At 41.9% G+C, this 26,771-nt stretch overlaps 1 protein-coding gene across 8 annotated transcripts in view; it reads right to left on the reverse strand.

Moving 5' to 3' along the window:
• The window catches only part of NEBL (nebulette), a 513,560-nt gene that overhangs the window by 111,602 nt on the left and 375,187 nt on the right, over positions 1–26,771 (reverse strand). For 4 of the 8 annotated variants that reach the window (XM_033931315.1, XM_033931318.1, XM_033931317.1 and 1 more), the window contains exons 8-10: positions 19,874–19,984; positions 7,844–7,948; positions 1,890–1,994 (exon numbers count right to left, since the gene is read on the reverse strand). The exons of 3 other annotated variants lie outside the window; for them this stretch is intronic. In XM_033931315.1, coding sequence (XP_033787206.1) covers positions 1,890–1,994; positions 7,844–7,948; positions 19,874–19,984 — 321 coding nt within the window. The remainder of the gene's footprint in view (positions 1–1,889; positions 1,995–7,843; positions 7,949–19,873; positions 19,985–26,771) is intronic. One more of the 8 variants, XM_033931316.1, reaches the window with a different exon arrangement.

Consider the following 26,771-nt stretch of genomic DNA (forward strand, 5'->3'; position numbering starts at 1 on the left):
GTGGTTCTGTGTGTATGAAAGACATGGTTTTCCGTTAGCATTGACCAGCCTTGTTTGGCGAAATGCACCAGGCATGGTTCCTGGGAGCACTTAGAATAAACCTGATTTGAATCTCCTTATTGTCTGCCGATCTTCTTTTGTTCCACGTTGGATTCTTTGGTGGACTGCTGGCCTTGTTGTTTTGTTACAAATTAACAAACATGTGGAACACACCAGAGGAGATACAGATTTGGTTGTTTATACATACATATGGGTTAAAGTTGGACGACATAGAGTGAGGCAGTTGAGAGGAATTGCAAACTTGGTTATTAATATAGACATGCATTTGAACACTTTTATATACGTATGGAAAGGGTTCAGAGTTAAAGTCCTGGGCAAGTAGGTAGGAAGGGAAGGAAGGGGGGTTTTGTTCAGAGATGTTTGGGGCCTTCATAGAACTAAAACTGTGCACTGGTATGGTAATCTTTGTTGTTTTGAATTTTATAATAAAAGAAAAAAAGAAATACAAGTGAAAATAAAGAAGTAAAGAAAACTGGTAAATAAATGGGGGTGGAGCACGGTGAGGTATGGGTGGGGCAGGGCTAGGAGGGGCCCTCAATGAATTAATCCTGCCCTGCCCCCCCATAGCAATGCCATGAGATTGTTGATAATATTTACCATCAAAATAAAAATAACTGTAAGTACAAAACAAGTGTGGATTGTGGAGAAAGGTGTCACAGCGGTGCTGAGGCAGGGTGGCAGTGCTAACAAGTCTAGTGGGAGGGGAAGGAGGTACCAGCCAATACTTACAGGGAGGTGCCGGCAACCCTAGCTCCGTCCCTGAAGAAATGCTGAAGAAAAGAATGTACAGATAGCAGGAATGAGGAACTTTTCGCAATTACTTGAAAATGGAAAACGAACTAGTGAGCTGGAGAAGAAAACACCAGCCCTTCTGACCTGGATGGGAACTCTTTCCTTAGTCTTTTGCATGAAGGGGCAAAAGGAGAATGTCATCAAGGAAAGGAGGAGGCAACCCAAGGGAAAAGAGAAGAGTTGAGGACACTTTGGCACATGTGCTGAGCTGTTTGTAGTGGTGTGAAGTTTTCACTGTGGTCTTGTTCCTAAGTTTCAAGTTTATTATAAAATTTTTTAAACCGCTTAATCAGGTTTCTAAGCAGTGTACAATATAAAAATAACATAAAAACAAATTTAAAAGTTAGGGATACTAAACGATACCAAAATAAATTAGTAAGACTCATAATAAGAAGTATAAACTAACTTCAAACAGTAGGGAAGAAGGGTGAGAACTACAATCGTGAGAGAAAGAGCACAATAAAAGGGAAAAAAATAATAGGGTTAGGGTTTCCTTAGATCAGCAGATCAGTACTTTTTGACCATTCCATCATTGAAAATAATTGGTACTAGAAGAACTACAACTTTCTCAATCTTGGGACCACAGCTTTGGAATAAACTCCCAATTTTTCTGCGTGCTGAAACCTCCTTAGAAAAATTTAAAAGCAAACTAAAAAGCTATCTTTATAAAGATGCATATGAATCTCAGATCAGATAATCTTCTTTGATTTACCTATTTACTTCTAGATTAAGCCTTTTTTAAACATTTTTTCCAAACCAAGTTTCATTAAAAAAAATTTTAATACCCTTCCTGATGTTGCACCTTTCCCAAATGTTTTTTTTATTTTCGTTTTTTTCTGTCAAAACAAATGTAGTTTATCCTTATATTCCTTATGTATCTTTAATTAACTATGGATCGGTTTGTAGGTCTTATTGTCTCAAATGATTTAATTTGTTCCACCAAATTTTTAATATTGTTATACGCATTGAAAATTTTTGATACTGCGTTTAAATCAAAACTACAATAAACTTGAAACTTCAACTTGTGCATAGAGTACCTGGCTCTGGAGCACTGCATTTTCTTTGTGATGAATTTGCTCTGCAGTATCCAAGGCAAAATTATAAATTCCTTTGCTTTCTTCAAACTGTTTTTTGTATTCCAGCTGAAATGTGCAAAACAACATACAAGCCTGTTAGCTGTACAACAAAATTCACTAACTGGTGTTTCTGTTCCTCTGAAGGGCATTTATAGCCATGTGACCTAAATAATACGCAGTAAATGGGACATTTGTTTAACCTTCTTCGGACTGTTAGTGTAGTACTGTAATCTGAATGCAGTAGTCCTGACTTTTACTGACATCTCTTACAACCTAACAATAGCTGTACTTCGCAGTATTCAGGCAGAGCCCAAGTTCTAAAAACAGATTATGTGAACTAGAAATGAATGAGAAGTATGTTACTTGGGGCAATAGGTAAGAAAATATGGTAATAGCACCCAGATACGAAATTTTCTGTGCTTGAGAGAGAGAGCCAGAGAGAATGCATTTCTAATAGGGTCAAATTTCACACAAAAAAAAACCCTTCTGAATGGGAACAGAAATCTAATTCTCAGCAATAGACCTCCCTGGAGCAGCCTGTTGAGTGATACAAGAGAGTTCTGGTCCCATGAGCTCAGCACATTTTAATGGCATTTTAGGACTTTATTGAATCAACTTTTTCTCTATAAGACACAAAGGGTCAGATTCTATAAATGGTGCCTACATTAGGTGATGCTAGGCGCCGTAATTGCAGCTGCCTAGCGACGCCTAAGTTCGGGATCCGCGCCTACCTTTTATTTTATAATTGGCTTAATCAGCATGGCAATTAACCAAGCTGGATTTTAGCCAGTCACCAAAAAAAACCCCATTAATTAAACAATAAGAGTTTGGTGCCAAACTCTTAGGATACCTATTAAAGCCTAAGTGGAGGTGCCCTCCCACGCCTAAGGATACCTAGCAAAGCCTATCTCAAAGTGTAGGTGTAGTTATGGGTGGAAAATAGGTGTGATTGAGTTAGGGAAAAGGAATGGGGACTTCTATACTGCCTTTTGGTTGCTTTGGCATTTCAAAGCTGATATGCAAAGCGGTGGGCACTGGAGGATTAAGTGAGTTGCCCAGGGTCACAAGGAGCAGCACTGCGATCTGATCTAAGCCACTTTAGAATATGGGCTTAACCTGTTCTAACACTAGACAATCCCGCACTTTAGTATTTTGGGCTATTTTCACTTTTTTTTTTTTTTTTTTTCAGTTTGTACCCTAATATTCACATTTTGAACATGTTGCATGAAAAAAGTAAAGCAAGCAACAAATGGAGGAAACCAACACAGTCTGCAGTTGGCAAAACACAAACCAAAAACAAAGGAAACTGCAGACAACTATACAAAGAAGCAGGCTAAATTTATTAAACCAAAATCATAAATGCGGTTAATGTTACCACCTTGAACCAAACCAAAGGACCCAAAAAAGTAAACATTGCCATCTTCTATTTAGGAGGTGCTAAGTGCTCCTGCATTAACTACTTACCATATCCTAACACAAACACGTTTTCTGATTAATGCTTCCATGTCCATTCTCTGCCCATGACACACCCAAAGCAAAAAATATGCTTAAGCTAACGTGTGAGTTAGCTTGCTCTGACAGGTAAACTTATTGCAAAATGTTTTAATGCAGTGGTTCTCAACCCTGTCCTGGGGGGGTATCAGGATATTCTTAATAAATATGCATTCATTAAAATAATAATAATAATCTGTTAAATATCAATGACAATTTACAATAACTCACAAAATATTTAGTGAAAATTTAATATACTTATATTTATAAAATAATTAACATACTACAATCATTGTTACCTACTGATAAATACATACACCCAATGTCTAGAGAACACCCCTGTATCCCAAATGCAAGTGGTTTATCACAGCCTTGAATTCCTGTTCAAAGATATAGGGCTAGATTCACTAAGCAAACCAATCGATTACCGATCGGTTTGTGACCTGATTTTCCTCTGACCCAATTCACTAACTTCTGTGCCGATCATCCTCCAATCCATGCATGCAAATGAGGGGAAGGGCATCCAAAACTAGGAAGGACGCAATTCACAAAAAAAATTAAGGAACACCGACTGGGCTGCCCGATCGAAAAATAATTGACGGCTTAGGACCAGTCGCTCGTCTCCTTTCTGACTGCCCTGCTCTCTGCCACCATGCTTCCTGCCCCAACTCGCCTGCCCTGCTCAGCCCCGACTTGCCTGCCCTTCTCCGCAGTGCAAGCCTGTGGTTTTAACTAGAGAATGACACGGTGGCGGTTTACCCGCAGCCACCGCATTTTAGCCGCGGGTCACCGCCGAAAACGGGGAAGAAAACTAGCAGTCGCTGCGGCGACGGGGACAAGGCCATTCACCTCCCGCGGGGCGGTGAATGGGTCTTGTCCCCGCAGTGAGGCATGAAGGATCGCGCGGTCCCCGCAGCTCACACCCGCCTGCCCAATCGATTCTAGTGTTTAGCCAGCTCTCTCCCTTCTCCTCACCTTAGTTTGTAGATTTTCTTTTTCGGCGACCCGCACGCTATCAAAGAGCCGCTGCTGCTCAGTTTCGATCTTCTGCTCTGACGCAACCGGAAACAGGAAGTTGCAGCAGAGCAGAAGATTGAACACTGAGCAGCTGCGCGTGTGCGGCTCTTTGGGAAAGCGTGCAGGTCGCTGAAAAAGAAAGCCTGCTAAATAAGGTGAGGAGGAGGAAGAGAACTGGCTAAACACTAGGATCGATTGGGCAGGCGGGTGGGGGCTGCGAGGACCGTGCGATCACCCGTGTTCCCGGCTCAGACTGTAAGGAGGGAGTGAAAGGGAAAAGGATTCTGGGCCAAGGTGATGAAAACGGAAAGAAAAACCCACAGCAGGAAAGAAAGGGAAGGACAGGCAGGTGAGCCAGATGCTAGAAGCAGGGGGGGGGGGAAGAAAGAGGGAAAAAAGCTAGATGGGGTTGAAAAGAAGAGACACACTGGTATGGAAGAGGAAGATAGGGGAAATCTGGACACAGGAAGGTAACAGAAAGAGGGGAAATTATGTGCATGGGGCATAGGGACAGAGACAAAAAGGGGACATGCCATGGGGATGGTATATGGACACAGGGGGGGGGCAATGGCAGATACATAGGGGAGATATTAGAAAAGTATATAAAATCGTACCCGTTTGAGGCTTTTATGTATGCAGCGGTGACGGTGACGGGGCGGTGAATGGGGTTGCAGTGGCGGTGACGGAGCGGTGAATGGGGTGGCAGTGGCGGTGACGGGGCGGTGAAGGGAATGACGGTGACGGGGCGGTGCAGAGGATGGTGAGACGGGGACGGGGCGGTGACGGGGACCAATTTTTTCACCGTGTCATTCTCTAGTTTTAACCCGCAGGTTTCAAGCAGGTTAAAACCACGGGCTCACGAAGAAAAAAAAACCCACATAAAGTAAAAGTCAAAAAGCTCTGCCGGGCATGAAGGGCCAGCGCATACACAGACCATCTACAGTCAAGGAAGATGGTCTGCGCATGCTCAAGGATCGTTTTCCAGTGATCCGTGCGGTCGGTGGGGGGAGCATGCCAACGATCGCCCCCCATTTGCATGACATCGCTTGAGAATTCGGCAGCCTGCCACGGATCGCACATGGATCGGGCACAATCAGGCAGGTAAGTGAATCTAGCCCATAGTCTTTCCATGTTCTTGATTCTTGTGAAGACAGTTAATAGAATTAACAGAAGAAGATGCATTTTTGACATCAACACAACATCAGAAGATTACAAAGCGGTTATGACTATATCTTTTGAACAGGAATTCAAGGCTGTGATAAACCACTTGCATTTGGGATACTGGGGTGCTTCTCTGGAGATTGGGCGTATGTATTTATCAGTAGTAACAATGATTGTAGAATGTTAATTATTTTATAAATATAAGTATATTAGATTTTCACAAAAAAATTTTGTGAGTTTATGGTAAATTGTTATTGATATTTAACAGACTTGTTTTTTTATGAATTCTTGAAATAGGAGGCTGGATATTTATGTAATACCCTAATTGTTCTTTCATTGGTGTATTAATAAATATGCATGAGGCATATTTGCATTCCTGTCTCCTCCATTATAACCAAATCTTTCTCATGCATATTCATTAGGGATATCCTGAAAAACCGACTGGTTGGGGATCCCCCAGGACAAGGTTATGAACCACTGTTTATAATGCATTTTGTGGTAAACTTTTTTTCTCATGTTAAGTGCGTGTTAGCGATCAACACAGCTGAGTAAAATGGTCCCACCGTGAGTGTAAACTTTAGTAACTTGGGCCCCAAGTGCAACTTTCAGCACATATTTATAATGAAAGCACAACAGATGACAAGAGTACTCAGCCAAAAAATCTACATCCTCCTTTTAGCACTGGACCAGAACTTCTAGAAACAGGATGGCTGCAGATGGAAATATTACTAAATGTTGTAAATTCAACATTTCAGGAAAAAAGAGATACACATCAGCTATTTAAAAAAACAAAACAAAAAAGCTTCATTAATGGTCTTACTGTGCCCCCTAGTGGAAGTATTTTTTAACTATGATACAGAGGCCATTTTCATATTAAGGGGAAAAAAATTGTTCTGATGCTCCAACTATGCACATAGTTTAAAAAAAAAAATTAAAACAGACAAATAAGTAAATATTGCATATACTCAAATATAAACCGATCCAAATATAAACTGAGGTATCTTCCCCCCCAAAAAAAAAAAATAAATAAGGGAGGAAAAAAGATTGACTCGACTGGGTGGGGGGTTAATATTCAAGTGCAGTGCCTTGCCTTGCTAGGTTCTGCACTCTATTCCCCCTCCCTCACTTCTCTGTATCCAGTCCCCTCACTCTCTCCCTCCCCTGCCCTGCCAGTCTCTGCACCCAGTCCCCCTCTCTCCCTGCCTGGTTCTGTACCTTTTCCCCCTCCCTCCCAAAGCCTTGCAGGTCTCTGCCGGGCCTGCCATGAGACCTGATGGTCCAGCGGTGGCCGGAACAGGAGGGATCCCTCCCACCTTCTGTCCCAGCCAATTTTAATTATTGTTATCTCCCTCCCGCCTCCTCCGCATACCTTTAGTTTTCCTGGTGGTCCAGCGGTGAATCATGGCAGGAGCGATCCTCCTTCACTCCTGCCCATGCAAAGCTGCTAGGTAATTGGCTGCCACTAGTAACTCTGTCCTTGCTCTTTAGTATCCCTGGTGGTCCAGCGGTAAATCGCGGGAGGAGTGCTCATCCTTTGCTCCTGCCCTTGCAGAGCCGCTAGCTAATTGGCTGCAGCAGCAGCCAATTAGCTAGCAATTCTGCATGGCAGGAGTGAAGGAAGGTCACTCCTGCCATGATTCGCCATTGGACCACCAGGGAAACTAAAGGTACGTGGGGGATACGGGAGGGAGATAACAATAATTAGAATCAGCTGGGACAGGAGGCGGGAGGGATCCCTCCTGTCCCGGCCACCGCTTGACCACCAGGTCTCATGGCAGGCCTGGCAGAGACCTGCAAATAGGTTTGGGAGGGGGAGGCGGGTCTGTGCTGACTCAAATATAAACCGAGACCCCCATCTTTGGGCCATTTTTTTTGGCCCAAAAATCTCAGTTTATATTTGAGTATATATGGTAATTTTTAGAGAAGAAGCTGTATTGCTTTGGAATAGCATAAATGATAAAAATCCAGTGGAATCTTATAAACAAACCAATTTAATGAGGCATGAGCTTTCAAGAACCAGAGTCTATTTCATCAGGCCTACATGAGGACTTCTGACTCACAGTTCTAAGCAATACTTAAAAACTGCAAATCTAACCAAATAAACATTTTCACTGCTGTCAACTCACAAAATTTCTAACTTACTTGTTGAGCATGATGTACTTTTACCAAATAGCTCTTATGACAGAATCTTATTCTGAGCACAAACATATCAATAACGTGGAAAAAAAACCAAACAAAAAACTTACATTGCTTTGCACTTTGCTGGTTTTTAAAGCATGCTCCAAATAAAGCAAATTTGGAAGATCTAATGCAGGATCATGCATGCTTTGTATATCTTTCTTGTATTTGACCTAAAAAAAAAAGCAATATTAGCAAATGCATAATTTACTTCAATGAACAATAACACAAACTGGAATGCATGATTTTGTATATTAACCATAAACAAGACAAATACTGCCAGTAGGTGGCACTCATTTATCACTAAATCAAGCACAGATTCCAAGGTTCTCCTTCAGTGTCTGTACACATCCTTCCAGATGAGTTTAAACTTAACCAAACCATAATGCACATACACATTTTTTGTTCACATCAATCTTATACAATATTGTGGACAAACTGTAGACTGATTTGCAATAGCATAGCCAATCAGTCTGGTTTTCAGGACAGTCAAAATGAACATTTACCACAAGTCTTAGTAGTTTTGTGATAATCTCCCTCACTCTGTCACTATGATTCCTGTGTCCATCCTAAGTACACTTGAACTCTGTGGGTCAAAGTTTTTGAGCTTACAGTATAACCTGGGCTGAAAGTCTGTTTCATCAACCACTCACAATGCCTGCAAATCTGTCTCAAATATATTCCGGGTATGATGAAAATAAGACGAGCTACAAAGTTCTTGCAGGCCAGACTTGGAAAACACTGTACTATGAAATATATTTTTCTCATAATCAAATTATCCCTCCCCCACCCTCCCTTTTACTAAACCACAATAGCAGTTATTAGCGCAGAGAGCTGCGCTGAATGCTCCACGCTGCTTCTGACACTCCTAGGAACTCCAAGAGTGTCGGGAGCTGTGCAGAGCATTCAGCGCAGTGCAGCTCAGAAAAATGGTGAAAGAAGCAATGAGGGAAAAAGCGATACTGGATCTGGTGCTCACAAATAGGGACAGTGTCTCTAATATCTGAGTAGGTGCCCACTTGGGCAATAGCGATCATAAAATGGTTTGCTTTGATGTAACAGCTAAAATGGAGGATGGCCACACAAAATTCAAAAGTCCTGGATTTCAAATATGTGGACTTTAGTAAAACGGGGACATGCCTGAAGAAAGAGCTGATAGAATGGGAGGACATGATTGCATTTCTTTCCTGCCTCCCTTTTGGTCCTGTTTGTCCAGTTTGGGTCCTTTGATGTCTACTGTCTGTATTTTCATTTTTGATCTTCCCTTATTTTATTACTATTGTACCTCGCTTAGATGTTTTGATAAGCGACTGTATCAAATTTTTTATAAAACATGAAAACAATGGTCCAAGCTGAAAAAAAGCTAAAAAAAAAAATGGATATCAACCTTTATGTGAAGAAAATAAATAAAAACAAGAGAAAAAGGAAAATGATATGGGTTTCTGAAACTAGAGAAAATAAAGGCAAAAGAGTTGGTGTTTGTAAAATATTTTAAAAAACAACAACAACTCAAGAGGAGGAGAACAGAAAGGACTACCGGATAAAACTGAAAGAAGCCAAGAGAGAGATACATCTGGCGAAAATGCAAGCAGAACAGCAAATTGCTAGAAATGTGGAAAAAAAAGGGAGACAAAAAATTTTCAGGTATATTAGTGAATGAAGGAAGATGAAGAATAAAATTGTGAGACTGAAAGAAACTATGAACTGTTATGTAGAGAATGATGAGGAAAAAAACAAACGTACCAAACAAATACAGTGGTGCCTCACACAACGAACTTAATTCGTTCCAGGAGCAAGTTTGTTATGCGAAAAGTTCGTTATGTGAAACGCGTTTTCCCATAACAATACATGTAAAACAAAATAATTCGTTCTGCAGCATAAAATATGCTAAGATGACATAAAAAAGATAAATTTTTTGTTATTATTTTCATTTAGATACATCTAAAAACACACATTTTTTAAATTTAAAGACAGACTAAGTAGAGTCTATCGAATCTTGCACATCTTCACTGTATGTTTCCTAATGGAGTGAGCAGGCAGTGCCATGCGTTAAGGCCTTGCCAAATCCAGCATCTACCACCTTCTGCTGTTCAGCAAAGTAAAAGGAAGGGACCCAATACTGCAGTTAAACGTCCATTTTTTTAATCATTATTGGAAGTCCTAGTTCTTAATTTAAGCATCCCTGTAAAATAGGGCTAGAACTGGAAAACCTCCAGACACAGAAGCTGAAGTTAGCCCCAAACCCTTCCGGGAAGAAAGCAAACGGTGGCTCGAGAGGGTCCGAAAGGGCGGGGCCCATCAGACTCACCCCACCACCAGGACCGTCAGCGCCGCCACCGCCAGGTAGTTGGTCTGGTAGTAGAGCAGGTTGCTGACCACTCGGTTGTTCCATTTGTTGATGTCCTTGAAATCGGGCTTGGCGAAGCGATCGGAGCCCGGGAAGAAGTCGGCCCAGGCCCGGAAGGGAGCCAGTTGCACTTCCATGACGGCCAGCGGCTGCTGCTTCTCTTCCAATGGCCCTGGGCTGCACCGGCTAGAGCGGAGCGCGAGCGTGGGATCAGCTGAGCGGCGCGAGCTCCGGGCTCCTCCCTTCACTTCCTGCTCGGGGAGTGGAAGGGCTGCCTTTTATGTCTAAAACGCAACGAAGCTCCCTAACGAGCAAACCGTCCACTTTTCTTTTCTTTTTAGCATCGGGGAAGCGGCGAGAGTAGCTCCGCCCCCCCCCCAACGCATCAGCAGTAGGCGCGGATGCAGCTCGGGCGACTTCGTTGTGTGAAACGAAGTTCGTTGTAGGGAGCAAGACATAAAGTTCGTTGTGTGAAGCGTTCGCTGTGCGAGGCGTTCGTTATGCGAGGCACCACTGTACTTCTGTGTTCACAGAAGAAAATCCTGGAGAAGAGTCTATGATTGGCTGGCAAAGATACACGTGAGAATGGAGTGGATACCGTGCCATTCATGGAAAACAAGTGTTGACAAACAACTCGAAAAACTGAAGGTGGACAAAGCCAACATCTTCAAATTCCTTCTGTTCATGCAGTTCATTATGAATTAACTAGAGCGGGAGTTTTATTTTGTATTTCACCGTCTCTTTGGAATTCTCTTCCAAATATAGGGGTTCTTTTACTAACCGATTTAGCGCATGCTAATTGATTTGACGTGGGCTAACAATTAGCTCGCACTAAATGCTAACATGTCCATAGAATACTATGGGCGTGTTAGCATTTAGCACGCACTAAATCAATTAGCGTGCACTAAATCGGCTAGCCCGCCTTAGTAAAAGAGGGGGATAGTGTGTCTTGAACCCACTTATTTGAAATTTAGAACTCTTTTGAAGACATTCGTTTTTGAGAAAGCTTTTTCTATTCAGTTAGATGATTCTGATGTCATGAGGGTTTACTAGTGAGGCAGTCTGCAAAATATTTTATACGTGTATATATATGTATATATAAACCATGTAATAGAGAGCATTTACCCATTAAAGGTTGGCATATTAATATACTAAAATACTGTAGATGGCGCCAGACCACCACATTTTGCTGGCACTGGCATGATTGATTTATGGCAATTTATGTCTACTGCTGCCTATTCGGTTCCCCTATGGGTTGCAGTGTGCACCAGACCTAAGAAGATACTACTTGTTTGTTTGTTTATATTCCGCCTTTATCAAGGCGGAGCACAAAGCAACATATACAATAAAATTACATACAAGCATCTAAAAATATATAGAAAATTTCACAATGCATAACCAAACTATCAAGTCCTGCCACAACTGAGTTATTACATATTCTTTTCCATGCTAAACACCAATGAACCCAACTACAACACGAGTCTAGAAGACAAATATAGAGTCAGTCTCCATACTTTATGAGACAAAACAATTGTGGTTTCAATAAATTTTTTAATTCCCCCACCCTTGCCTGCTTTTATTTGGTACACAAGTTGGTTTTAGGAAGGTAGGGCCAAAATAGACTAGTAGTTGCCCTCAAGGACTGGCAGTGTATTTGTTTTTAATTCAAAATTACCGTATTTTTCACTCCATAAGATGCACTTTTTTCCCCCAAAAAAGTGGATGGAAAAATGGGTGCGTCTTATGGAGAGAATACACTTTTTCAAATACCTTTCCCCGGTACCTTTTTTAAATGCTGCTTCCTCGCGCTCAGCCCTGCTCCTTCCTCAGCCAAGATCCACAGAGCCCGCCTCTCCAATTGTTCTATTGGGTCAGAGCAGCAACGGCCAAGGCAGGTCCCGCCGTAGCCAATTACAATGCGCTTCGGGATGGTGCAGCTGGCCCCATCCCCACTAGACATTTATGTTCCTTACTTCGGGCCGCACTCCTCTCTAAGCACCGCAGCGCACGCCTCCCCTTGCTTTGCCGCTGAAGCAGAGCTTTGACCCTGCCGCAGGTTAAGGTTACTCCTAGAGCCTGGCCCTATCCCCTCTCCCCACGCAGTCTCGCTCTCTGCCACCGACTCGTTGCTCCTCCGCCAGCTCCAAGACGTACAGTCAAGGTGGAGGGAAGAAGAACATCTGCTACGATGGTGAGTGACGGGGACCTCACAGCCTCCAGACTCCGCAGCAGCAAGGGAGATGGGCTGCTCCAATGGGCCCGGTTGGGAGTGGAGGGGAGTGTCGTGGCGCTCTTAGCGCTTGAGAGGAAAGGAAGGGGGGAGGAGAGGTGGTCTGAGGCCCTGAAGCACAGGAACCGTCTTCTTTATGGAGGGAAGCCAGAGGAAAGGGAAAGAGGCGAGGAAGGGAGGTCTGAAGTCCTGAAGCACAGGGACTGTCTTTTTTATGGAGGGAAGCTAGCAACAAGTAACAAAGGCTGCAGAAAGCCCTTCACTCTTTCTGGATACTTAGCTCCAGAGCCACAAACTTCTGCACTTCCTGTGCTCAAACGCTGCCCTGATGCATGCTCCTGCATTACCCACATGTCCCTAAAGCATCCTCAAACCACCAGACGCACCCATGTGTAGGGGAGGATAAACCAAGAAAAAAAAATTCTGAACCAAATTTTTTTCCCTTGGTTTTTCCTCCTCTACACATGGGTTTGTCTTATGGTCAGGTGCGTCTTATGGAGCGAAAAATACGGTATATCATATATATTGCATCCACTATATGTTGTATTAGTCTGATAGAAAAAAGTATGCTATACAAATAAATAAAGAAATATATCTACTGAAGTTACCAGTGTCTATTTCTATTCAAAAGTCCGAACCAGACACAGCCAATCATTCTGCATAATATGGCACAGAGCTCTGTTTTCTTAAATATCCTAATCATTTCCAACTGAACTAGCCAACCAAATATTTGAACTTAAGCCTGTAAATGTGATCAATTACAAATCCCTGGTGGCAACAACAATTTTACAGCTGCTCAATGACGAGCGGGGACTGCGCTCATTCCATACACTTTACTATTTTCTGGCTCATTGAACTAACTTTCTCTTTATATGTACGATAGCTGGTCATCCTGCTTTATGCACTTCTAGGATACAAACTCTCAAAACAAAATATATTTAGCTCAAAATGAGGATATTAAAGAACATTATTAACACAGCTTGAAAGGAAGAGTTGCCATCAGCATCTCATGCCACGGTAGTTGCATTACTGATAGCTGTGTTCACCAAGTGCAAAAGGAGTGCTTAATAAATAGTAATAAACAGAAATTAAAAAAAAAAGAAAGAGAATAAGATGTCACTTCTTTCTTGGGCTAACAAAACATTTTTAGACAATGGCCTCTTTTTTTTTTTTTATAAAACTTTATTAATTTTCAAAACTAATACAAAGTGCCATGAATTATACAAACATTAATAATCAACAAAAGCACTTAAATTCCATCAATAACATTACAGAAGAAAAATACCCCCCCCCTTCCTTCCAACAATTCAATCAAGAAATAAACCAAAAAGATATCCCTCCACCCACCCACCCTGTCCTGGATATGTATAAAAATAAACAGAAAATTAAATAAAGACAATTATGTTGAATTAACATAGGATGTCAACGAGCCCCACACCAATTTAAATACTTTGATATGCCCCAACATATCAGCATTCATCTTTTATTACACTGCGCTCGCAGTTTTTAGTGCCGGAAGCTGCGCTGCTCCCGACACTCATAGGAACTCTATGGACACTCATAGGAATTTCATGTACTTTTCTCCCCCCTTTGAGAAAGAGTTGCGAAACGCGTCGGCAATGGGGGATGAACACATACTAAAAAGCTAAGTACCTGTATATATCATTGGACTTAATGTTATGATACAATAAACAAAGATACAACTATTAAATTAAGAAAAGTACATAAAATATAATAGACTCCAGTAGGATCAATGAGGACTTAAACCACTTGAAGTTAGGATACTCAGTGGTCGTCTGAAGATCCTTAAAGAACTGGAAGTTTATGCTCTGGATGGAACTTAGACATTCTGAGCTAGACCTGTTTTAAATGCATTTAAGTGCCAAAAGGTTATTCAAACTGACCAGATGACCACTGGAAGAATTAAGTTATGACCTCCCCACACTCCCCCAGTGATCACTGACCCCTCTCACCCCACAAAGATCTAAATGAAGCAGTAATACCTTTCTCTAGATCAGCAGAAATTGGTATGGGAAAACCTAGTAGAGCAGAACACAGGTATCTTAAGTAGCCTGGTGGGTGGGCTAGTGAACCATAGAGAGGACCCAGGCCCATAAGTCACTCTAACCATTACATTTCTGACAGAAAGTGTGTTACCATCAAAACCTACCAAAACTCTACTTTACTGCTATATAGGTGCTAACTGCAGCCATAAGGGCTATTCAGGTGGTAGACAGGTGGGTATAGTAGGTTTCAGGGGAGTATAAAAATTATGGTGAGATGTACATCTGACACCCTTTATGCTCTGTTGGTATGTCTGTGTGGCCAGTCAATTACAATTCTGGTCTCTCCCATGTCTAAATGGTCTGGATTTGAATGTTTTGAACTTGGATATTTTTACGGTCAAAAATGGCAAACAAGGACCTAAGGTTGGACATTCTGGCAAAATGGCAAATGGACGTCCTAAGGTTGGACATTCTGGTAGCCAAAATGTCTATACAATTTTCAAAAAAAAATATTTGGACATCTAGCAGTTTTGCAAGTCTCAAAAACTTTGGATGTCTTGCGAGAAACATCCAAAGTCAGACTTAAATATCCTATCAAAAATGCCCTCCACATGTTTTTGCATCCTGTGCAATCTTCTTTTCAAGGACTCTCTTTGCCTTCCTTATCAGTGCCTTGCATTTGACTTGCCATTCCTTTACTGTTCCCTATTATTTCCTTCTTCCACTAGGATTCTCTTTTAGCTCTAATAGCTTCCTTCACCTCACTTGTTAACTATGCCGGTTGCCATTTAGTCTTCATTCCTCCTTTTATATCTGGTCTGGTCTTCCAGGATGGTATTTTTAAATAACATTCACACCTGATATAAATTTTTGACCTTTGTAGCTGCTCCTCTAAGTTTCTTTTTTACCATTCTCTTCATGTTATCATAGTCTCCTTTTTTTAAGTTAAATACTATTGCATTGGATTTCCTGTGTGAACTTACTCCAGAAATTATATAAAAACTGGTCATGTTATGACCACTGTTATCAATTCATGTGCTCCACTAAGAACTAGGTCTAGAATTGCTTTGCCTCTTGTTGGTTCCCGAAACTGCTACTCCGTAAAGCAGCCCATGATATCATCAAGGAATTTTAGCTCCCTAACATGTCCTGATGTTACATTTACCCAGTCAATATCGGGGAAGTTGAAATCACCCATTATTATTGTGTTACCCAGTTCATTAGCCTCCCTAATTTCTGATAACACTACTGCATCTGTCTGTTCATCCTGGTCAGGTGGACTCCTATCACTATCCTTTTCCCCATTACACATGGAATTTCCACTCATAGGAATTCCAAGGTGTGTTTTGGTTCATGTAGAATTTTAGTCTATTTGATTCAAAACACTCCTTAACATATAACACCATGCCTCCACCAATTTGTCCTACACTATCACTGCAATATAATTTGTACCTAGTATAATAGTTTCCCATTGGTTATCTTCCTTCCATCAGGTCTCAGAGATGCCTATTATATCTATCTTTTCATTTAATGCAAAAATATTCTAACTCTCCCATCTTGTTTCTTAGGCTTCTGACATTTGCATACAGACCTGGAAAGAAGCTTTACAATGCAGTATTGGAGGACTTCACTTTCTTCTTACAGCAAATATCTATTCAGAATGTGACATTTCATCACAGCCTGTTCATTGCGGGATGTTTCATCGCAGCTGTGCTGAAACAGCCAAGTTGTAGATTTGGTAGTGTGAGGGGCATTGTTCCCCTAAACGAGGCTCCACAGCATTCCAGACACATCTTGAGCAGGTATAGTTTAGGGGGGGTGTGAGGGTTGTGGTTCCGGGGGGGGGGGCATCACACCCCCATACAAGGCCCCACAGCTGCGGGAATGGTGGTGGGTAATCTCAGGTAAAAGTTTGATGGGATGAAAGAAGACATACTGGACCAGGGAGAGTGAAAGAGAGAGGCAGCGATGACAGGGAATGTGGGGAGGAGAGACTAGTCATAGTAATTCTACGATGATTCATCAAGGCCAATTCATTGCTGAACCAGCCATGATGAATTGGCTGCGCCAAAAAGGCCGCGTTGACTCGTCTATATCTATTTCATTTCTGGCAACTATTTTTCTGAAAGTTTGAATAACTGCCATATTCTACGTTGTCTTAGGACAACAGATGCTCAGTAAAGCTACTATTTACCTCCTGGGGACCAAATCTCCCAGGTGTTAATTAATCTCAATGAATCATCTCTGAATTAGCCCTGACCTTCAAAAGTACAGCTTACAAGATTTGTAGGAGCGATACAGTTTTCTAATTCAAAAGATTGCAAGGTACATTTAGCACATCCAGTAGCTATTTCTAGCATTCTCAGAAATCAGGTAAGTTCTAACAATTGATCCATCTAAATTGCCTTCACATGCTATGGAACTATGGTACTTGTTTACTTAACTGCAGGACGTTTTTGCATGCTGAATGCATTAAATGCAAAAATTAACAGCAGTAAGTGCAAAATATGTTTACTAGCTGTTGGGGGTCCTCAAGAGAAGTACCGTATTTTTCAGTCTATAAGATGCACCTCTCCATAAGACGCACCCCCCTGTAGAGGAGGAAAAACCAAGGAAAAAAAATTTCCTCCTCTACAAGGGGGTGTGTCTGGTGGTCTGGTGCATCTGGTGCTAAGCAGCCTGCCTGCAGCCTAAAGCCACCCGCACCCAAAGCTGCCTGTAGCGAAGAAACCTGCCCGAAGCTGCCTGCACCTGAAGCCACCAACCCGAAGCCACCCCGGTACCTATATAAAGCTGGGGGGGGGAGGTGTATTTACTCCATAAGATGCACCCACTTTTCTACCCCCTTTTTGTGGGGGTGGAAAAAGTACATCTTATGGAACAAAAAATACGGTACTTATACAGTAACCCCCGGATTCTATATATATGGGGTCCAAATTTGGATACCCAAATTAAGCACATAAATTAATTGGTTAATGAGCTTGTAACCATCAATAATTGGGTGCCATCAATCAATAATGCATGTTAATTGGCACTCATTAAAATCTGCTCACACATGTGGCTGCATACTTTTCTATAAGTCATTGTGCCTATCTCTACTAGCATGTAACTCAAAAGGGGGCATAGCCATGGATATTAGGGATATTCTGAAAAGTTGCCCCAATTCCACCCTGAATCTGCCCCTAACCATGCCTACTTGCTGATAGGTGTATCAGTGGTAGGAAACTACCAAGTTAGGCGCCTACCAGTTAATTAATTTTTAATGGTTTTTAATTGGTTTTTAATGGCACTTTCAATTGTTTATTGAAAGCTTCTATACCACTACTAATGACTGAGTAGTCAATTATCAGAGTCGATTAACCCCGCTTTTACAAAACCGTTGCATGGTTTTTACCACCAGCCGTGGCGGTAACAGCTCCGACACTCATAGGAATTGTATGAGCATCAGAGCTGTTACCGCCGTGGGGGCTGGCGCTAAAAACCTCACTTTGGTTTTGCAAAAGGCGGAGTGGGAGGGTAAGAAAATTAAATTAGGGGAGAACAACTAAGATGGCGACAGAGCAGGACGCACGTTTGTGAGCTCCTGTTTCGGCGAGTCTTAAATTCCTACCAGTTACGTCGGCTGTATTTTCTCGATGCTGAAAAGAAGGGGAAGCCAGAGGATCACCCCTCTAACCCTGTCTATTACATCTACACCACGTCAGACTGTAATGACATCGTTTACAGTCCCCTCAGCGACGGGCTTCTCTGCTGCAGAGCCGCAGGAAAGGCTCAGCTTAGACCGAATTCTCACTGAGCCCAGCAGGACCTGACCCTCCCCTGGCACCTGGAAATGCAACAGCAACAAATCTCCGACAAGAGGGCTCCCTGGGAGTGGAAGGGAGGGAGAATACGTTGCAGTTAGCAGCTCCAGAGGCGGAAGCTTCAACGCCTTCAATCTTGTTGAAGCTGACAGAGGGAGGAGCACCATAGGAGAACGGTGGTGAGTTGGGAGGAGACATGAGCCACGAAGGAGCTCAGTGGCTGGAACAAGATCAGTCTCATTTGAGCCAACTCAAACCGCTTCTCAAGCCAACGGTGGTAACCCTGGACTCTCTTTGGTCAGCAATAGAAAACCTGCATTTGGTATGTACCAAAGTAATATCACTAACACTTGGGTTCCCAATAAAAATGAATCAAATTGAAACTCAGATTCAACAGCAAAAACAGAAAATAGGGGGGATTGAACAAACTATGCTAGAAGTTAAAATTTTTAATAAACAAGTTACAGATAAAACTTTTTATCTATGGAAAATTGAAAATCCTGAAAACCAAACTAGGAGCCTGAATTTAAGGCTATTAAATTTTCCTATACCTAAATATATGACTCCAAGAGAGATCTTTAAAGATGTCTTGACCTCCATTTTGAAAATTTCAGAGTCTAACATCCCCCCGATACAAAAACTTTATTTCCTTAAATGAACTATGACAAAAAGAAAGAAGAGGAAGAACAAGCACAGTTAGGAATTTTGGAGGTATTGGAATCTTCTGTGATTGAAATTCTGGCTCGTGCTACTTTGATAGTATCCTTTGTTTTTCTTCAAGATAAGGATATGATTTTGAAATTTTATTTCAATTCAAAACAGATTTTCTACTTGGGTGAAAAAATCTATATTTTCCCGGATGTTTCAAGATGGACTCAAATTCAAAGGAAATAATTTTTGCAATATAGGCCTAAAGTTATTTCTTTGGGAGCCTCCTTTCAGTTGAGGTTTCCTTGTAAATGTTTAATTAGTTATCAATAAGTATATTTTCTTTGACCCAGAGCAGCTGCGTTTTTTCCTAGAAGGAAAAGGGATTTCTGATGCTACCTAGGAAAGTACAGAATAACTCATGTCTATGAATAATTAGCCGAGGTTTATTGCTCTATCCTTAATAATTATATTAGAATTTACCTTTTTTCCTGGAAGGGATCTTTATTTTCTTATTTGTTCTCCCAATTGTAAACTATATATCAAGTTGAATTTTGTTTGTTTTAATTCAGTGGAATTGATTGATTGTACCATTTCTAATTTTCTTTTTAAAGTTAATTCTTTGTGTGTAACTAATTGATAATAAAAAAAAAGAAAAAAAATTAAGTTAAGCACCTATGGTATATCGACTAGGTGTGCCAATTTAGGCGCCTAACTTTAGCTGTCTTTTATAGAATCAGGGCCTAAGTGCACAACTGAAAATGTACAGTAAAGTATTGTGCACTAGTTGCAATGTGCAGTTCACATCCATTCTCAGCCTAAAAACCACACATTTTTCACCCAAAGCATGGGATGCAGTTAGCGTACAAACTAGCAAGAGCATCCATTTCAGCGAAGCAATGGTTTCTCTGCTTGCAAGTACTGTTCATTAAAACAATCAGAATAATATCACACCTTATAGTCAAATTGCCAAAATCCCAAATACAGTTTCTGTAGGTCAAGAGCAACCAATCAAAACTGGTTGTGTTGTAGTTTTCGGAACAGACCAAAGCCAACATACTTACGTCACTTGCCAGGGCTGCTGCAGCTTGGGCCTGCTGGAAAGCAGCATCGTCAAGAGGGTTGTACAGGGACTTCCCTTTCATTTCTTTATCAAATTGCTCTTTATATTTCACCTATGGAGAAAGCAAAGTTTTTAAAGATTTACAGAAACTCAAGCATTCTGAGATTACTGAAGAAAGTGATAATAGCAAAAAAAAAAAAAGCGTAGAGCTTTGCTTGCAATTATTTTAAAGGTTTCCAAAAATATGCGAGGTAAATTTTCAGCATGACACCAATGTAAGATACCATATTTTCACAAATATAACTAAACTCAGTAAATGGGGCCTAAAAACATGTGCACTGAGCACTATTCTATAAATGATGCTCCAAGCTGAGCACCACTTAGAGAACAGCGCGTAGTTCCAGGATCTACATCCAAATTTTATCCAGTAGGATTTGCACCAACTATGCTCCGGTGTAAATCCCCATGTTTAAACTAGGCATGAAGCCCCCAAATTCTATAACAGTGCCATGCTCCCTTTTCAGTTGCGTGCTGAAGGATTGGTGAGCCCATCTTTATAAAACAGTGCATAAATCCAAAATGTTACCAATTAAGGCCAATAATGTTCAGTGCCCGATTATTGGAACTAACAGGTCCACTATCCAATTAAATTGCATGCGCACATTGGATATGTGCCCAAATTTGCGTATGCAACTTTAAGCATCATTTATAAAATTCCCTTGCATGTGCATGAGCGAACTATACCAAAGAGGGCTTTTTTTCAGGGGGGGGATCCAGAGCTTCTGTTTTTGGTCTCCCCAGAGTCTTCCATGCACCAGCATCTCCTTCTCCCTCTAGGCTGCCTTAGGGCTTCCTGCTGTCTGCTCTACTTCCCCCTCTCCACAGGACATGTCAGAGGAGGAAAGCCCCTCCTCCCCCTCAGATGCACACAGCCGGTGAGAGTCCCTACTGGGGTGAATTACCACAACAAATGAGGAGGGCTGCAGAGAACAGTAAGGAGAGGAAAGCAGACAGGGAGCCTGAAGGCAGGCAAGGGAAAGGAAACGCTGGAGCAGGCAAAGGACATCAGAGAGCAGGGAACCCAAAGACAGCAGCCCCATCTCTGGCCTAGGCAGGAAGAAGTGGGAAACCCATGTAGGCAAGAAGACCCTGGCAGAATGTGACAGAAGATTCCAAGAAAAGAAGGATTATTTTCAAGCATATAAAAAGTGCATGTTATATATTTATTTTACATCTGCATCATTATATGCATAAAAATACGGTATATGGAAAATTCATTTGTATTGTATATTAAATGGCAATAAGACATATAATCACCACTGATGAATACAACTTTATATGGATAAGTTAGAACCTATTTATCCACTATCATTGAACACCTTAAATTATTTCATTTCATTATAACCCACCTATTTTACATTCTAAGCAGATTACATTGGAGAGATCAATCTGCCTGCTTTTAAATATCAGCAGCAGTGGAGATCAACTGCTTTTACATCTAAGTAGCAATGAGACCAGCCACAACCACCGAGAGCACACAGACCCGATCCTACCAAGAGTGTGAACTCTTCCCCCCCTGCAATCCGCTAAGAAGATCGACTGTCGGCTCCGGGCGGCTTTCCCGCAGAGGAGAGAATCCTGCATTCACCGTGGACCTCATCTGGGGCAGCCTCCTTGGAGCGGCTGGAACACGGGCAGTGTGTCTGGGAGGGAATGCATGGATGGGAGAACATCGCAGGGGAGGAGACATAGGCATCCTGGGACTGTCGGCCAGAAGAAGCCCTTTCTGGATACGTCAATCGCTCCTCCTAAACTTACTTGCTCCACTTCATCACTGATGCTGACCCATTCTGCTTCTATTCCTTTCTCTCCTCTCTTCTACCTTCCAAAGTATTTAGATCAATGCTGTCTTTTTAAAATGTTTATTTTATTTTTATTTTTCCTCTAACTCTACTTTTCACTTCACTATTACCCTCCAGGTACTTTAGTTAGATTGTGAGCCTTCGGGACAGTAAGGGAATTTTCCAAGTACCTTTCTTATTTCTAATCTTAATGTATATTTTCTGTAAACCGCTTAGAACCTAACGGATGTAGCGGTATATAAGAAATAAATTACATTACATTACATTACATTACTGCAAGTAATACAGTAGGAATGTGCATCTGTTAGCATGCATTTAGCCTGCATGCAAAAACAACTTAACATAGTAACATAGTAGTTGGCGGCAAATAAGGACCCGAATGGTCCATCCAGTCTGCCCAACCTGAGATTCAATTTAAATTTTTTTTTTTTTTTTTTCTTCTTAGCTATTTCTGGGCAAGAATCCAAAGCTTTACCCGGTACTGTGCTTGGGTTCCAAATGCCGAAATCTCTGTTAAAACTTACTCTAGCCCATCTACACCCTCCCAGCCATTGAAGCCCTCCCCTGCCCATCCTCCACCAAACGGCCATACACAGACACAGACCGTGCAAGTCTGCCCAGTAACTGGCCTAGTTCAATATTTAATATTATTTTCTGATTCTAAATCTGATTCTAAATTTTTAAACATAATGAAAATTTTGTAAAGCATATGAGAACTTTTAAAACAAAAACATGAGGAAAAACTAGAAAAATAAACACCAAAATTAGACATAAAAAGTCCCAAATGAAACAATAATAAAGCCTAAAAATTTTTGTGGGCCACTTCCCTATTATATGGAGGAGTGGCTGAAAGTGACTGCTTTCTATGTAACTATCTCTTCCCCAGACTGTCTCCACTAAGATACATACATTTTGTCCCTATAGCAACTTGAAATGTCAGCTTGTGTGTTCCCTGCCAGCTGAAATTTCAAAACAAGCACTTATGCATTCATTATTCGTTGCCAACTACATAAATGCTTTTAAATATTGATTTCAGTATATTCATATTTGGAAGTGTTTATTTTTCTTTTTTTTTTTTGGGGGGGGGGGGGATACAAATAAGACCATATGTTTAAATAAAATGTCACTGGTTCTGCTCTCTGGTTTCTGCTGGGGTGCTACTGGCATGTTTCTTGCTACAAAATACAGTCAGATTGTTTATTAGTCTCCAGGCAAATATACATATGTGGGCCCCTACCATGGAATCCCTTTTACTTCTTCCATTCTCATCCTTCAAAATGGTTATATCCACTCTTCTCCCCTCCCCCTTCAATCTTTGTTCATGGCTTTCACCTACACTTTACGTCTCCAAAAGCAGAATGGGAAAATACCGAGGCTAGTTCTGGATTTGGCATCAACAGCAGGTTGCAAGGTTGAACTTTGGGAACTGTGCCAGCAAATGTTTCAAACCTAATGACCTAGGACCAAATCCTACATATGACACCGAAAAAATTGTTGCTGGAAAAAAAAAAAGAGTGCTGAGCGCTATTCTATAAACTGTGTTCCAAGCTGTGTGTCATTTTAGGCACGGGGATTTACACCGATTGAAACCTGGTATAAATCACATGCCTAAATAAGGCGTGTATCTGAAATATTCTGTAACACCGTGTGCAAATTTTTAGAATACCCATGATCCACCCTTGCCCCTCCCGTGGCCACACCCCCTTTCAGATCCACACACAAGAATGTATGTGTGTATTTTTGTAGAACAGCTCCTAGCAAGATGTGCACATAAATTTCAATTACTGCCATTCAGCGGTGATAATTATTAACACCCAATTACTGGTACTAATTTGTTTGTTATTCAATTAAATTGTTCACACACCCAAATTTGCATACACAATTTTGTGTTCCATACATAGAATGCGGGTGCTAGTGATTGGAGCAGGAGAATGAGAAGCTGAGCAATCCATTTTTCACCCTCCACTGCTTCTGATATAAACCAGAGGCGCCAAGGGTTGACCGCTCTAAAGAGGAGACTGAGGGCCAAAGAGTTAGACTTCTAAGTACTATGTTTCTTAGATATAACGCTAGAAAAATGTTCCAAAAATAGCTTTACAGAAAATATTTAGCTTTCTTTTGTGCTTCTGAAAGAATTCAGATAGAGTGGCGGCAGTATTAGAATGGTTTCAAAGGAATTTGCCTAGATAATAACCTCCCCCCCTTTTAATAAACCACGACAGCGGTTATTAGCGCAGGAAGCTGCGGTGAATGTTCTACGCTGCTCCCGACACTCATAGGAACTCTATGAGCGTCGGGAGCAGCACGGAGCATTCTGCGCGGATCCCTGCACTAATAACCACTATTGCAGTTTAGTAAAAAGGGGAGGAGGGGAGTTAACTAGATAAATAACTGGTCTGAAATATTCCCTCCATTTAGCATGCACACACAAACCTCTGTAACAGTGCACATCTTCCGCCCAAATATTCAAAGAGAAATTCGATTTATTTAAACACTGTTTCCACCACGGAAAGATACAGAAACAGGAGAGCGTTTGAGGACGGGAGATGCTGGAAAGTGCTGGAATTGAGAAAAGAGCCTTCCATCCCTACCTGCAGTGTTTACAGATTTCACTTCCCTCACCCTGTACATCACCCAGCTGTTATAGAGTGAGGTATATTAGCCAGCTGTGCCATACAATGAGTTATGGGGAAACGAAGGGGATATGTGAAAACGCTGCTGTTTCTACCCCAGTGATTAAAGGTCCTATGGACAAACATTTGACTAGAATTACTCAAACAATAAACACTATTTTGCCCTCTCTCTCTTCGGATGGGTTATCTCTGATTTCCGACACTAGTTCTCTTCCACCCCTGCCTACAGATGTAAATATTCAGGTGGCGTCCGTACCTAATGGGTTGCAAGACATGCCTCAAATAGTGCAAAATCCCATTGTAGCATCTCAAGGGATTGATAACTTAGTTAAATTGAAATGGATCAGTTTCGATACGGTTCAGAAGGTTTCAAGATGTTCCTGAGGGTGATATTTCCTTAAAAGATATTTGGGAAATTATCACTAGAGAGTTGTGCGGGGAGAGAAATCAAGTCCGTCTCTGCCCATCCCCGGTAGAATCAAACCCTTCTCCACCTGTCCCCGCAAATAATTGCCCAGCCCTATAAACTTCAGAAGTAGCTATTTCATTTAATTATGCTGCTGAATTAAAGGCTCTGGTAGAGGCCCATTTACAAATAATCAAAGACACTTTATTAATTTGGAAATATTAAATGGGAAGAATACATACTTTGTAAATGGGTCTCTGCCAGAGCCTCTAATGTAAATATAAAATATAAATACTCCAGCTGATGAGGACCCTCAAGCTATGTCAGCTGAGGACTTCCTCGAAGGAATGACAGACCTGCCCCTGCAACCAGCCAGCCCGTCTTCGAAGGAATGGCTGGCCTGCCCCTTCCTGGTTCATCTTGGATGCACCAGGGAGGGGCCTAAGGCACCTGGGCCAACTGGAATATTAGGCCCATCTCCCAGGGAATTCCATAGGACAGGCCTAGGGGATCTGGCCAATCGGAATCTTCAGCCAGTTCCTTTTCCGGTGTCGTTCCCCGATTTAGCTTGCCTGAGAAGGTATGTTTAATAACTTTATATTGATGGTAAAGAAGTTAGATATTTGATATACGATTGGTGAGATTCAGTTGCAAGATTGAATATGTATCTGTTTTATTGTTGTAATGTTTTTAATGTTAGTTTGCTTTTACCTAGACCCCTCCTGACGAAGAATACGAAACCTGGGTCGGGGGGCCAGGCATTGAAGTAAAAAGCACATGGCACTTTAACCAGCATTTTAATAGCACTTCAGCACATTACAAAAATTTTTTTTGCACTATTTGCACTAGTTGCACAATCCATTAACGCTGCTATTGATTTTTATACTTGTTTCGCCATTTTTGTTGTAAATGGCAGGAATTTGAAGACGGTACTGTGATATAATATCTATTCACATGATTTATTTCAGCATTACTGGGAACTGAATCAATATGTTACTGTGAATGATAAGCGTTTGCTTTTAACATGTTAGCTTGATAGCTATATAAATAAAAGAGCTGTGATTCAATAAAGAAGATCAATCGGAATCTTAGGCCATTCCCAGTGCATCCCAGAATGCACTGGGAGATAGGCCTATCATTATGGTTGGCCCAGGTGCCTATAGGAGAGGCCTTAAGTGCCTGGGCCAGTCAGGCCCTTAGGCCCCTCCCTGGTGCATCCCAAGATGAACCAGGAAGGGGAAGGCCTGCCATTCCTTCGAAGACGAGCTGGCTGGTTGCAGGCAGAAGCCATCCGTCAGGCCAATGAAAACAGGTTAGGAAGGGTCCGGGTGGGGGTGTCCAGGTGGGGTTACGGAGATCCTGATGAGGGTGGGGGTCTTGGGGGAACTTTCAGGGGCATGGAGGGTTTTGGCAGGAGGGACTGGGCATCCCTCTTACCAGGGAACATTGGGATGAGTTTGGGGGTGCCAGGTAGGAGGGACTGGATTGGGCATCTCTCCTGCTGTGATCATTTGGGAGGGTGTTCTGTCAGGAGAGATTGGGCATCCCTCCTGATGTGATCATTCATGAAAGGTGGGAGGTTTCCAGCAGGTGAGATTGGACATCTCTCCTGCTGGGGAACATTGGAGCGGATTCGGGGGTGCCTGACAGGAGGGAATGGGCATCCCTCCTGCTGTAATTTTTTTTTTTTGGGGGGGTTCTGGCAGGAGGGATTGGGCATTCCTCCTGCCGGTAGTCTTTGTGGGGGGTGGGGTGGAGATGGGTTGCCGCTAAATTTATCACGGCAGGGAGATCCTTTGCCGTAATAAGCTCAGTGGCAACCCAATTCTCTAACCACCATCTATAACATAGACGTCAGTTAGAGAATCGGGTTCTTAGGCGTGATTCTCTATAGGACGCCAGTGTGCAATTCTCAAAAGCCGCTTAGGCAGCTTCCGAGACTGGGCATCCTATACAGTATCCGGGCCCATGTGCACAAGGTTTTGTTGTTAAGCACAA

This window comes from Geotrypetes seraphini, chromosome 2 (assembly GCF_902459505.1).
Source record: "Geotrypetes seraphini chromosome 2, aGeoSer1.1, whole genome shotgun sequence".
In the NCBI taxonomy this organism is placed as follows: domain Eukaryota; kingdom Metazoa; phylum Chordata; class Amphibia; order Gymnophiona; family Dermophiidae; genus Geotrypetes; species Geotrypetes seraphini.